The sequence below is a fragment of the Neltuma alba genome, unplaced genomic scaffold (genome assembly GCF_004799145.2).
Source record: "Neltuma alba isolate B1F8T4 unplaced genomic scaffold, ASM479914v2 tig00003893_pilon, whole genome shotgun sequence".
Lineage (NCBI taxonomy): Eukaryota > Viridiplantae > Streptophyta > Magnoliopsida > Fabales > Fabaceae > Neltuma > Neltuma alba.
In genome coordinates this window covers 337,683-350,875 of record NW_021633470.1, presented here as the reverse complement: position 1 = coordinate 350,875, position 13,193 = coordinate 337,683, and the positions used below count along the sequence as shown (strand labels likewise).

Genomic DNA, 13,193 nt, shown 5'->3' with positions numbered 1-13,193 from the left:
CCAGATGAATCCCATTAGATAGAAAAATTATTTATCCACAGCATTATTTTTCTCATTTCATTCTATCTCAATTTTTCCTTTTGTTTCTTCGACCCTAAATATAAGACTCATTTTTTCTTTGACTCTAAATATTAGACTCATTTTATGATGCTTATATTACAAAATAAATCTTATATTTAAAATCAAAAGACTATTATTTGCTCATTAGAAGGCAGAAGCATCGACAGACTATGCTGAGAAAAGAGGGTGAGAGTGTTCGGCAGTGAAGGACTGAGAGGTAAGCTAGGGGCATCGATCAGAAGGTTGAAGCTCGATGGGGAGTGGGAGACCAAAGAAGTCAGACGAGGGGACGGGCAACTTCGACTTTGGAGCCCTTTGTCCAGCAATTGAGCAGTTCTTCATTCATGGGAAGCATAATTCAACCTCCCAAAGGGGAAGGGGAGCCAATTTCAATTTCCCACGCTATACTTTCAAGCATATCATACAGGCTGTTGGGGTTTAATCATAGCCAAGCTTCCTTTTCTGAATACTAGAAATCCCGAGCCTTCTCCATTCTCAAAAAAATATGCCCACTTGTATATACCGTCCTCCATAACACGCACCCTCACACCAACTCTAGAGTTTGAAGTTTGAACCATCAAGTCAATACCCTCTTTACTATTAAGGGTGCAAAGGTGCTAGTGTAGCACGTGGCTCCTAGCCAATCATGCGCTACGACTGTGCCAGATAATGAATTCTATTAACGCCACAAGAAAAAGAAATGAATCGAAGCTTCACAATTAAAAAAAATAACAACAACACTTCAACAAACCATGGAACAACTTTTCATTAGCATACAAACAATTCCATTACACATAATGCATCGGAAGCGACTCGCTAGTTAAGAAAGCTGTCGACAGGGTGCTATTCCCACTACGCGGCAAGCCAGATGGGGAATTTTATGTCAAAAGATCGAAGGATCTTGTTCCTTTTTCAGGTAATCGTCTCCCTCCGAGCCACCAAAATCCCCTAGCATCGTAGAATAAGTAAGATGAGAATTTGTAGATTAAGATCATAATCGTTCTTCAATTTGAAGCTCCGGAAAGCACCAACGTAGTTACGAGATCCTGTGGCATGATTGGTTATCAAGAACAACTCTCATTATTTGCAGTCAATTGCTGAATTTAATGAGAAACAAAAATGCAGCAAGTGAGCAAAGTACATTCTAAACAGATTCCCCGAAGTCCAAAACTGCCAGCCTGAATAGTGACTGTGCATCCCGCCACCCCCAAAAACAACCAAAAAAAAAAATACAAACACACAAAAAAAAGAGGGAAAAACGAAAAAAGAAAAGAAAAGAACGTCTCCATCACCAAAACCAACGAGAAAAAAAAAAAAAGGGATGCATGGCAGAAAGACAGAATGAAGAAAACAGGCAGAATAAAGATACGACCCCTAGCATGCTCCCTAAGTCTTTGCAGAGTAAAAGGTAAAGCTGGCTAATGCAAAGTATTTGACCATGATGAGTACGGCAACAATCAAATTAAGAATTAGAAATTGGGAGCTGCACAACATATTCATTACAATATTGCATAAACGAAACTGGCATGAAGTAGCTGCACAACATATTCATTACAATATTACAAAAACGAAACTGGTATGAAGTATAAACTGTGCGCGAATGAGCATTCCAAGAAACCTCTACGATTCTGAATGCAATATAGGGCCATTTTCAGTAACACCATCCAGGTTCCAGCCCCTGAAATAACAAAATAACTCCAGTACTGGAAGAAATTGAAATGAGATAATGATAGAGAAAAATTTAAATAGCAGAGTCACCTCTCTGCTGCTTCTCTTCTAAGTTCTTTTATGTGGTTTTCAATTGAGGCACATGCAGCTTGGATGTCTATATTCTTCTGACAAAGTTCCTTCCATTGTGTGGACAAAGCATTAAGCTCATATGCAGTGTTTTGCTGATAATATAATCACCAAAAAAAGGTGGTTGAGTTAAATGGTTAATAGAGTTTTAAAAAATAACAGATAAGCACGGACAAGAAAGACAAATCACCTGATGATATTTCCTTTCACGGTTTACTTTTTCAATGTTTTCATTCTGCTCCTGAGCTAATTTTTGCATTCTAAAAATTAATAATGCAATGGTATGTTAGGAGTCAAGACCATGTAAACATGAAGTTATGAATTATACCGCCAGTGGGCATTATAAAACGCCATCACAATATTTAAATGTATTTACAAAAGTCAGGATAGAAAAATCTTACAAATACATAGCTTAATTGATAAGAACAAAATATAGAATTTTCTAAGACGCCAGTGACTTGGTCCACCACAGATATCCATATTATCTTTCATAACATCACAAGTATCCTTAAGCCATCATACGGAACCCAATGCAAGTAGGCCTGTTGAGATCTTCAAGGCTAAATATTTATACAGTCAACAAAAGAGTAGGCATTGCGATAAAGCACTAGAGTTACATGCCAATACGCAAGAAAATTGATCAATAACAAGTAGTAAATAGCAGAAAAAGCCATTGTTTGTTGAAAACAAGATAGGAAACTAACTCATAGGTGACACAGACAAACCTTGACAAGTATACTTCTAATCGTTGATTATGCAGCTTCCAGGCATCAGGACCATATTTTAACAATAAATCCAGGTTTTCCATCCTGCAGATTGACCGGTTTGATCATTGTAAGAACTGGGAGATGATTTTGAACAGTGCGGATTCTAAAGAAGGTATATCAGCAAACAGCTATCTAATGGTCTAAATCATAAAATGTTTTCAATAAATTTAAGGAACATAGACTAACATCCACAGCAAATGGTGACAAGACAGTACACTTCATAGCTTAAAGAATTCAAGGACCTACTTCAAAATTTTAGGATCAGGTAATCAGGCAAGCAAATTAAACAACATCCTGATGACAGTGTCAAATCAAATATATTGTCATTTTGTATCAAAATCCGGGGGTTTATGTTATCCTACGATTTCTGCCTGCCATGGCTTTTCTCCTCAAGTAAACGAGATGAAAAGGAAATTGATACAGCTGCTGATATAGCTTGGTTTTAAGAAGACATATAAGAGGAAATTGACGAAGCAACCAAGGGCAGATGAAGGGAAGCCCACTGGTCAAAGCAATTGTCCTAGAGCTCCAGAAAATGATGAGCAACTCTAATTTACAGCTAGCTACCAATCTTTTGGGTCTGAAACATTGTAGGGGGTGTAGGACTGCTTTTGGGGACGTATAAGGCTTGTAATGGAATGGTAATGCCCTTAGGACAGATTTGAGAAGAGAGTTGGTGAGGGAGAGACCTGGCCTCTCGAATGCCATGGGAGTGTCACTAAGCTAGCTGTGGGCTATTTTCCTTCAGTGTAATCCTGTGTTGTAGAAGTTGTTATCGTTGTTGTGATTTTCTTTGGGTTTAGAGGGAAATAGGGCTTTGGCTTGAATCATTGAAGCTTGTTGTATCTTTGATTCAGTTCTTGAATATTAATATCAAAGCCTCAGGATTTTCCCATTTATTGTTTGCACTGTTACATTATTGGCTGGTTATTTCTGGTTTGCTAAGTAACTCTAGCAGGGTCACAACAGAAATGCTCTACGTCAATGGCACATAGGACTATTTCGCAGCAAAAGCTTGATTTTCCCCTCGTAAAGATACTCACAAAACTCTAGATAAAGCATTTACGTTATATGATATTGACCTGATCATCTGATATTGTAGTAATCGCTGCGCTCTCTGAAGCGATTGTTTCCATGCGGTCTCGTCATTTTTCTTATTCATTGGTGGCATTTCTAATTCATACCGCAACCTATCAAGAGGTACAGGAGGCCTTCCAGCTCTTACACGCTCATACTCTCTAGCAATCATTGGGTAGTCCTGTAATTCAGAATGCACGAATCAATCAGAAATTATCTGCGAGGGCATTCTTCACCAACCTTGTTTCACTTCAACAGTGAGTCAGACGAATACTGGATTTAACAAGGATGCGTTACACAGAAAATAAAACTAACAGGGAAACTCAGTGCTATCCCAAGGTTACACCTTTTTGTAGCACAACCTATTTAGCACCATGACAGGACATAAGTTGAACATTTTTTTTGGTTTTTGGTCCAACCTAAACTCAAGAAGCGAACAGAAGATGAAATTGAACCCCGCAAAAAGAGAGAGACTGAAAACAACGGCACAGTCCAAACATGATGCCAGCAGAACCATCGGGAACAAGGCTCTAAATGTAATCCATGGAAGACAGCGACGATATAAAAAGTGAAACCACAGTAAAAAGGCAAAGCTACCTCAAAATTGAACTTGGGTGGTGGAGGCAAGTCTTTAAGAAAATCAGCGGGCTTTTTAGAGCTGCGTCGCATCTCTTCCTCGACCAAACGGTCTACCTCAGCCTTGACCCTCGGGTCGGCGTAGTCGTCGTCGATGTAAGGCAACGCATCAATAATTTCGGCGTCCGAAGCGGTGGGCCGAGCATGAGAAGGTGGAGCTTCCAGCATCAGAATCTCTCCATTGTTTTGATCCGCCATAGTTACGGTTTCAAATCTAGGAACGGCGGTGACTTGATTTTTTCAAAAAAATTTTTCAATCAACGAGGAGGGAGGCTCTAATTTCACCGGCCGAGGGAGTCCGAGGCGCGACTGAGCTGCAGTTGCAGCGATAAAGGAGGGAAGGGAGATTTCCAACGAGACCCTATCCCGGGTCAGCCCATTTAAACCTTAAGCCCAATCCACCTAAATTCCAGTTAAGAAAAAGGGTCCATGTCCGCATATATCAAAAACCAAAAAGGAAAAATTAATCAGCCGGCGCCTATAGCTTTATGATCTCGAATCAGAATCCCACTGCGAGTAGCATGGGCATGACCCTGGACTTACAAAACATTCACAACTCACTCGTTGATCTGCTGCCAAGATAAAGTGGCTCAATAACTAAATCGGTGGTTCTTAGAATCAAACCCTCCCTTCAACCTTCATAACCGCCACCATCGGTGGTTGTTAATGTCGGACGATTGGTGGATTATGCAAGGAGGATGCATCCATTATGAGCAGGCTGTGAAGATGTTGCCATGTGGTGTGCCACGGGGGAAAGAGGTAATATCTCTTTCCATTCGTTCTATATCAATCCGCCGGTTGCTGTAGGGCTATGTACGTCAATATTGTTTTGGTTGACATTTATTCAATATATTCCTCTTAATTCTTATTGTAAGAATTTCCACCATTTTTCTTAATAAAGTAATATTTGTTCACCCAGTATACTTAGTAAATTATAAAATATTCTGCTTAATAAAACAAATTCTTATTACTTTTATTTAGAGTAACTTTGGTATATTATAAAATACTTCTCCGGTAAGTATAATGGTTTTATATTTAGGACCGGAAGAGTAACTAATTTTAACCAAAATATTTAATTTACATGTAGTTGTAATAGTGGTTTACAAATGGGGCCGGGGAGGGTATATGCTTTTTAATTTCCACTCTGTTTGGTTCATTTTTTAAATTAAGAAAAAAGTCTTCAGGCAAAAGAAAACTAGAAGAAGAAAAAGTCTTATTTAAAAAAAGAAAAAACCTTCAAACGGGCCCTTTCAGAATGGAGCAGAAGAAAACGAAATCCAAAACTGAAAGGAGACTTCGCTCGCTAAAAATATTGGGCTCAATGAGGATTATCCCCAAAACCCTAACTGGTCGCACCGTATATATTGCTTGTTTCCCGCACCTCCATCATTTCTCGCTGAGGCCTCTCACTTCCGCAAACCCTAGAAGACGTAAAGAGGGAAAGATCCCGAAAGTGAGAAGCGGGGAGAATGGCTGAGGGGCTCGTTCTTCGCGGCACCATGCGTGCTCACACTGATATGGTTACCGCCATTGCTACTCCAATTGACAACTCCGACATGATCGTCAGCTCTTCCCGTGACAAGTCAATCGTCTTGTGGCACCTTACCAAGGAGGAGAAGACCTACGGTGTACCCCGTCGTAGGCTAACTGGTCATGCCCATTTTGTCCAGGACGTCGTCCTCTCGTCCGACGGTCAATTCGCGCTTTCCGGTTCCTGGGATGGTGAGCTCAGGCTCTGGGACTTAGCTGCTGGCGTCTCCGCTCGCAGATTTGTGGGTCACACCAAGGATGTTCTCTCCGTAGCCTTTTCGATTGACAACCGTCAGATCGTCTCCGCTTCACGTGACCGCACGATTAAGCTATGGAACACTCTTGGTGAGTGCAAATATACAATTCAAGACAGTGATGCACACTCTGATTGGGTCAGCTGTGTTCGGTTCAGCCCGAACACACTTCAGCCCACCATTGTTTCGGCATCTTGGGACCGAACCGTGAAAGTGTGGAACTTGACAAACTGTAAGCTGAGAAACACCCTTGCCGGTCATGCTGGTTATGTGAACACAGTGGCAGTGTCTCCCGATGGATCTCTCTGTGCAAGTGGTGGCAAGGATGGCGTGATTTTGCTTTGGGATTTGGCCGAGGGGAAGAGACTGTACTCGCTTGATGCTGGTGCCATCATCCATTCTCTCTGTTTTAGTCCTAACAGATACTGGCTCTGCGCGGCCACAGAGCAGAGCATCAAGATTTGGGATCTTGAGAGTAAGAGCATCGTTGAGGATTTGAAGGTTGATTTGAAGACTGAAGCTGAAAAGGCTGATGGTACCACCGGAGGCGGCAATACGAAGAAGAAGGTATATTTTGTTTTGTTCATTTTTATTGATGCTTCTTTGCAATATTATGTTTTTGAACTTAAAGAGAAGTTTTAATACAATGTCTAAGGCATAGTTGTCTTCTTGATGATTAGCACAGTATTATCTTTTTGAACTTAATGAGAAGTTTTAATACAATGAAGATTTAATACAATTTTTAAGGCATAGTTGTCTTCTTGATGATTAACATTTTAGCAGTCATTTATCCATCGCAAGCTGATGACCTTTTTTGATGCCAGTCGATGATTACTATTCTTCCGAGATTGAGATTTGCATTGGTTGTTTCATTATCATTTAGAAATCAACTCGTTTGTTGTTTCTTATTGTAATGCATGGTCATGTTGTCTATATCAATCAGTCGTATTTTGAGCTTCATCCTTTTTCCAACTAGTTTATATCGCATATAAATTGACATGTAATCTAATAATATACAGGATATATCATGTAACATATGCTTTAATTAATTTAATACCTTTCTCAGTCTCCTCAAATTATCCTTGTATTAAGGACCAGGTAAGTATGTTGCTTATGATCTCTAGATCAGGCGTCAATATTGTTCACAGTCTGCACCGCTTTACTCTTCAAGGCAATCTGTTATCAATGGCACTTCCTGATGTGTTTTTCTAAGTTCTCGTTTGTCTGTTTTTTTCCCAAGTGTGATGGGAAGGATTTTGGACATTAAGTTTTCTTGTTTGTTGTGTTGTACTATGATGCTGTTGCTGTTATGAATGTGAATGCTAATATTTATTGTCTGCATCTCCTACTATGTCTTGTAGATTATCTACTGTACAAGTTTGAACTGGAGTGCGGATGGAAGTACATTATTCAGCGGCTACACTGATGGAGTGATCAGAGTTTGGGGTATTGGGCGTTATTAGTGAAGCTTCTCACACTAGCTGTCAGATGCGAATCTCTTATTTTTGAGACCAAATTAGTTTACTGTTTTACTTTAGAACTGTCGAAAAGTTTTTCTTAGGTTGATTGTGGAATCTTGTTTTTATGATCAATTTGCATGTTGAAGATAATGGCTTTGAGGCCTTTTCAAGAATCACATGGTTATTTCAACTTTTAATATCGAGTTTCTGCCCGTGACAAATTTGTTGGAAACACAGGGTGTAATTCGGTTCTCATACTTAAATTTTCCAACTGATGGCGGATACTTATTTGGTCCTATTTGTGGAGTGTTTTTTTTTTTTTAAACCTATTTATAAGTCATACTATTAGATATTAAAAATTAAGTTTTTAACATGAATATGAATGTACTATTGTATAATAAATATTGTCATTTTTTAAATATATATTAAGTAGGGATAGCATTTGAAAAGTAATTAGATTTTAAGGCAGGTTTAATGAGATTTAAGATTTGTTTTTAAGTAAAATTTGTTGAAAATGACGTATAAGAAGAGTGGTACAAGGCAAACCTGTATCTTTCCTCATCGTCCACGCTTCCCATCTTACCATCGGATCGAAGGATCAAACGCATTTTTATTCAAGCTGATGGGGGTGGTTTGGTGTTGGATAATGTCAAACTGAAAATGAGGCAAATGTGGTGTCATTTTTAAGATTTGTGATGATAATTCAGGAATAAGGGATTTATTTGTAAATTTGAATGCAGTCTTCCCAGGAATATTACTATTTAGAAAACAAAAAAGATAAAAACATTTAATTCCTGCGAGGAGGATTCCGTGATTTTCATGGCTGAAGCTGAAAATGTGACCAGCAGTGAGGCAACATATTGAAGGCTCCGTCCATTGCTAGTATGATTTGGGAGCCAGATAATATGCTTTTTAAATACTTAAATGCATTGTGGGCATGAACAAACGCAATTGGCATGTTTTTAGTTGAGGCATGTGAATACGCAATTAGCCACTACGAGATAAGACGGTCCCACTCCCAACCCAAGCGATCCCCCGTTGGTGAGCACAGTTAATAGGTCCCCTGAGACTGAAATATCCTGTCTAGCGGGCAGATCAAACTATCAAGCTATCTGCTATGGCTCTCTCTCTTTTCTCCTCATCCTTCATCGATCCCCAACTCTGCCACCTTCTTCCCCAGATGACCCTCTTTGACTCTATTCTCTTCTGCGTGAGCACCCTCGCCATCCCCACCCTCTCTGTCTGAGATATGATCCTCATTAGCTGACATAATTTAGGTGTTTTTGTAACACAGGTTGTTCATTTCGTGGACAAGCTTGGCCTGTGGCCTAAGTTGCCAGTCCTGCTGGGGCTCGCCTACCTGGGACTCAGAAGGCGCTTGCATCAGCGTTATAATCTCTTGCATGTTGGCCGTCTTAATGGTCACAAGTATGATACCCTCCACTATGCGCATAGGACCCCCGACGGTACCTGCAACCACCCCACCGACGACTTGGTGGGCAGTCAGGGGACTTTTTTTGGCCGGAATATGCCTCCCGCAACGTCAGATTATGGGGTAAGCCTGTTGCCTTTCTGAGCAAGCTCTGCCCTTTTTTCTGGGTGGAGTTTTGAAAACCAAAATGAGTTAACTAGTATCGTGTCGTCGCATATCAACAATAAATTTTTGTTCATTGCGAGTAATCGGCCAATAAAACTCGCCAATATAGTATGAGAAAGCGGTGAAAGTGAAACTGAAAGAAATGAAAACATAAAGCAACTTGGGTAACCTCGTTTGAAGAAGCAAGTGCACGTAATTGTGAGGGATCTGGGTAAGACTCCAGTTAATTACTTGTGCAAAACAACATCAAACCTTGAGTTCGTCCCACTTAATTCTGAAATGCTTCTGCAAACCAATTATACTGCATTTCTTGCTTCATGACTCATGGATTTTGTATAAAGCACTGCAAATTCTGATGGAACTGTTTGGTACCTTTCATGTAATTTCTGTTGACTATCAAGAAGTATAACGAGTGAACAAACTAGTTTTGCTCCGCCAATTCGAAGGATTATCACTCCAAAACTTTTTTTCTTTTTTTTTTTTGGGGGGGGGGGCATTTTTGAAGTCGCAAAGTCTACTTCTTTAACACGATAAATCGTCATGCGTATCTACAGTTGCTAGATCCTCACCCTACGGAAGTGGCGTCAAAGCTCTTGACGAGGAAGAAGTTCAAAGATACGGGAAGGCAATTCAACATGATAGCCTGCTCGTGGATACAATTCATGATTCATGACTGGATCGATCATTTAGAGGACACTGAACAGGTAAATTACTTGGATCACTGCCACATCAGGACTAGTAAAGTTCACGCATGAATAGCCATATCAAGCCACCCTTATTTTCTAACATGGCCAACTAAATTTCCGAGACATGCTCTGCTTTTTGTCTGAAACGAAATCTTCTGCCATCTAACTTCTCAATTCTCACTACATCGATTTTCTCAGAATCTTGTCTTCGTGTGTGTGCTGGATATTTACGAATTGTATGTATCATGCATAACTATTGGACCAGGTGGAAATTAGACATCCTGATGGATATTCGGGAGGATGCCCATTGAAGTCTTTTAAGTTCTTCAAGACCAAGAAATTCAAAACGGGCTCTTCAGATATGAAGAATGGCCATCTGAACACTAGGACTCCTTGGTGGTGAGTAGCACCTATACAAGATTAATAAAATCTTCACACAAGGCACCCTCGCCACTCAAATAAGTAGAGTAGTAGACGATATTTTAATTGTGAGTGATGTAGGGATGGGAGTGTAATATACGGGAATAACCGGAAGGGCATGACAAGAGTGAGGACATTCAAAGATGGAAAGCTGAGGATTTCGGAAGACGGGCTTCTTGAGCATGATGAGAAAGGTATTCCTATTTCCGGTGATGTTCGGAATAGTTGGGCTGGCTTTTCCCTGCTGCAAGCCTTATTTGTCAAGGAGCACAATGCTGTATGTGATATGCTAAAAGTGAGTCTACCTATTCCAACATATGCAAAACTTTCCTTCTTGTTACCGAACAAGTCTGAATATATTTTGCTTTTCTCCGAGCGTGGCAATACTCTGTCTTACATAATAATGTGCTGCATTGTTTCGTGCTTATAGGCACATTATCCTGATTTCGATGATGAACAACTCTATAGGCATGCGAGGTTGGTGACTTCAGCGGTCATTGCTAAAATACATACAATTGACTGGACTGTAGAACTCCTAAGAACTGATACTCTTCTGGCAGCCATGAGGATCAATTGGTAAGACGGTAAAAAATTACTAGGCAGCAAACAAAATAGGCTAGTTAAAAATGACGACAGCATGCTTTGTTACTGTACTGATTCTTTTTTTCTTACGTTGCTGACCTTTCGGAGTTTATGTTTGGCAGGTATGGATTTCTGGGGAAGAAATTTAAGGATTTATTTGGACACATTTTTGGGCCAATATTTAGTGGATTAGTTGGCACTAGGAAGCCAATAGATCATGGAGTTCCCTACTCACTTACGGAAGAGTTTGTGAGTGTTTACAGAATGCATTCACTTCTACCTGATGAAATTGTCCTCCGAGACATCAAGCTGCCGGCAGCAGAAGACCGATGTCCTTCTATACTCAAAAAGTTTATCCTTTCTATTCCTCTACTCTTGTCTCTCTCTCTCTCTCTCTCTCTCTCTCTTTCATTACTAAAATTCCATCCTTTGGGTGGTTCTGTTGGGAATGAGTGAAGTTTCTTGCTTTCTACATAAGGCAGGCCTCAGAAAGTCAGAGTGGTAAAAAAGGTTTTGCGATCAGAAATGGTAAATTACATATGATATTATGCATTTCAGGGTGCCAATGAGCGACTTATTGGGAAAAGAAGGGGAAAGAAGGCTATCAGAAATCGGAATGGAGCAGATGCTAGTGTCCATGGGTCATCAGTCGTGTGGGGCTGTTGATTTATGGAACTATCCTGCATGGATGAGAAACCTCATTGCTCATGACATTGACGGAGAAGATAGACCAGATCCAGTTGATATGGCTGCCATGGAAGGTACTTCTCTAGTTCTCATATCACCTATTTTTCCTTTGGCGTAGCAAGAGCTCGTGTTAGCTACTAATCCCCAACCTGATCTAAAATGGTGACTGTTTTAATAGTTTATAGAGATAGAGAAAGGGGCGTTGCACGCTATAACGAGTTCAGAAGAAACTTGCTGATGATCCCCATCAGTAAGTGGGAAGATTTGACAGACGATGAAGAGGTGATCGAAGCTGTGAGAGAGGTGTACGGAGATGACGTGGAGAAGCTGGACTTGATAGTGGGCTTACATGCAGAGAAGAAGATCAAAGGGTTTGCTATTAGTGAGACTGCTTTCTTCATCTTCGTGCTCATGGCTTCAAGGTATTATGTTGACATCATTATACCCTGAATTGAAAGTATGAAGACCCACATTATTGAATCATTTGGTGTTGTTTGATGAGGAACAGGAGGCTAGAAGCTGATCGTTTCTTCACAAGCAATTTCAACCCGAAAACATACACAGAGGAAGGACTGGAATGGGTGAACAGAACAGAGAGTTTGAGGGATGTGATTGACAGGCATTTCCCCGAGATGACAAGAAACTGGATGAGATGCTCAAGTGCTTTCTCTGTTTGGGATTCAATGCCAAATCCTACAAACTACATCCCTCTGTATCTGAGATTAGCCTCGTGATATTTTTCGGGGATTAATCTCTGACCAACTAATTAGTAAATTACAACCTTCTTGTTTCTTTCTTGAATTGAAAATTCTATGTCACATTCTGTGCACAACTACGTCTTATTTCAATCCTACTGTTTTTAGTTAATTGCTAGCCTATGTTTTATGTCTGATTTATAAATAAATTGTAAGTAGAACACAATGCAAACCCCTGTGGTACAATACGAGGGATAGATAAAATATTCCGTAGAGGAAAAATTATAGATTAGAAATATTTGTTTAGCCACAGCAAAAATGTTTCATTCAATGTTCCCCCTAATTTAACAAATGTAAAAGCTTTTAGCTTGTGTTGGTTAGTTGAAATCAAGCACATATGTTAGTTATGTAAAATGTGATAATTAAATATTTTAATCATGGAATCTGATTCATCACAGTCCAATATAATTTTCTCAAGCTCATTTTCTCTGCTGATATTGCAAGTCCAATTTGTTTCGGCCCCCCTGTTTGATTCAATCACTCCAGCAAACATTCACTCTTCAAATGTGTTGATATCTCACTACCTTGGTGCTTCAATTCTCTGGTTACTCATGGGAATTAATTATTGTTTGGTATAGAAGATCGAGGAGGAGTTTGGCAACCCCACAGTTAATTTAAGAAAATATTTTCACATAATTGAGATAAAATTTTTCTTACATACTTAGCTTGAATATCGTAAAATTATTTTTAAAAAGTTAATTCAAATACAATATAAAAGGGGGAAAGTAATAATGAACGGAAGAAAAATTTATGTTTGCTACATGTGAAAATAAAATATCTTTTTAATAGTTTATTTGATATCAGAAAAATGATAAAATAATGAAAATACAAAATAGAAAGAGGGGAAAAGCTTTTAAAACCCTGATAAATGCACAATAGATCAAC

General features: G+C 39.5%; 3 protein-coding genes across 6 annotated transcripts; 2 read left to right on the top strand and 1 right to left on the bottom strand.

Moving 5' to 3' along the window:
- Window positions 1-779: 779 nt before the first annotated feature.
- On the bottom strand, window positions 780-4,670 carry LOC114742809 (pre-mRNA-splicing factor SPF27 homolog). 4 transcript variants are annotated; one of them, XM_028931023.1, is made up of 7 exons: window positions 4,299-4,670; window positions 3,707-3,882; window positions 2,583-2,666; window positions 2,048-2,117; window positions 1,819-1,952; window positions 1,652-1,738; window positions 780-1,008 (listed from the first exon to the last, which is right to left on the bottom strand). In XM_028931023.1, the coding sequence occupies exons 1-6, from the start codon at window positions 4,533-4,535 to the stop codon at window positions 1,681-1,683; spliced, it is 759 nt and encodes a 252-aa protein (XP_028786856.1). In that variant the 5' UTR covers window positions 4,536-4,670; the 3' UTR covers window positions 780-1,008; window positions 1,652-1,680. The 4 variants fall into 4 exon arrangements, with proteins under 4 accessions (XP_028786856.1, XP_028786855.1, XP_028786857.1 ...); XM_028931022.1 differs by having other exon boundaries at window positions 780-1,106; window positions 1,679-1,738; XM_028931024.1 differs by having other exon boundaries at window positions 1,679-1,738.
- Window positions 4,671-5,726: 1,056 nt separating this feature from the next.
- On the top strand, window positions 5,727-7,865 carry LOC114742957 (guanine nucleotide-binding protein subunit beta-like protein). Its single transcript, XM_028931187.1, has 2 exons — window positions 5,727-6,688; window positions 7,483-7,865. Exons 1-2 carry the CDS (start codon window positions 5,807-5,809, stop codon window positions 7,582-7,584), a joined length of 984 nt encoding a protein of 327 aa, XP_028787020.1. The 5' UTR covers window positions 5,727-5,806; the 3' UTR covers window positions 7,585-7,865.
- Window positions 7,866-8,698: 833 nt separating this feature from the next.
- LOC114742955 (alpha-dioxygenase 2) lies at window positions 8,699-12,426 on the top strand. Its single transcript, XM_028931186.1, has 10 exons — window positions 8,699-8,791; window positions 8,876-9,136; window positions 9,733-9,882; window positions 10,130-10,263; window positions 10,366-10,579; window positions 10,715-10,860; window positions 10,989-11,216; window positions 11,425-11,627; window positions 11,732-11,975; window positions 12,062-12,426. The coding sequence occupies exons 1-10, from the start codon at window positions 8,699-8,701 to the stop codon at window positions 12,285-12,287; spliced, it is 1,899 nt and encodes a 632-aa protein (XP_028787019.1). The 3' UTR covers window positions 12,288-12,426.
- Window positions 12,427-13,193: the final 767 nt, after the last annotated feature.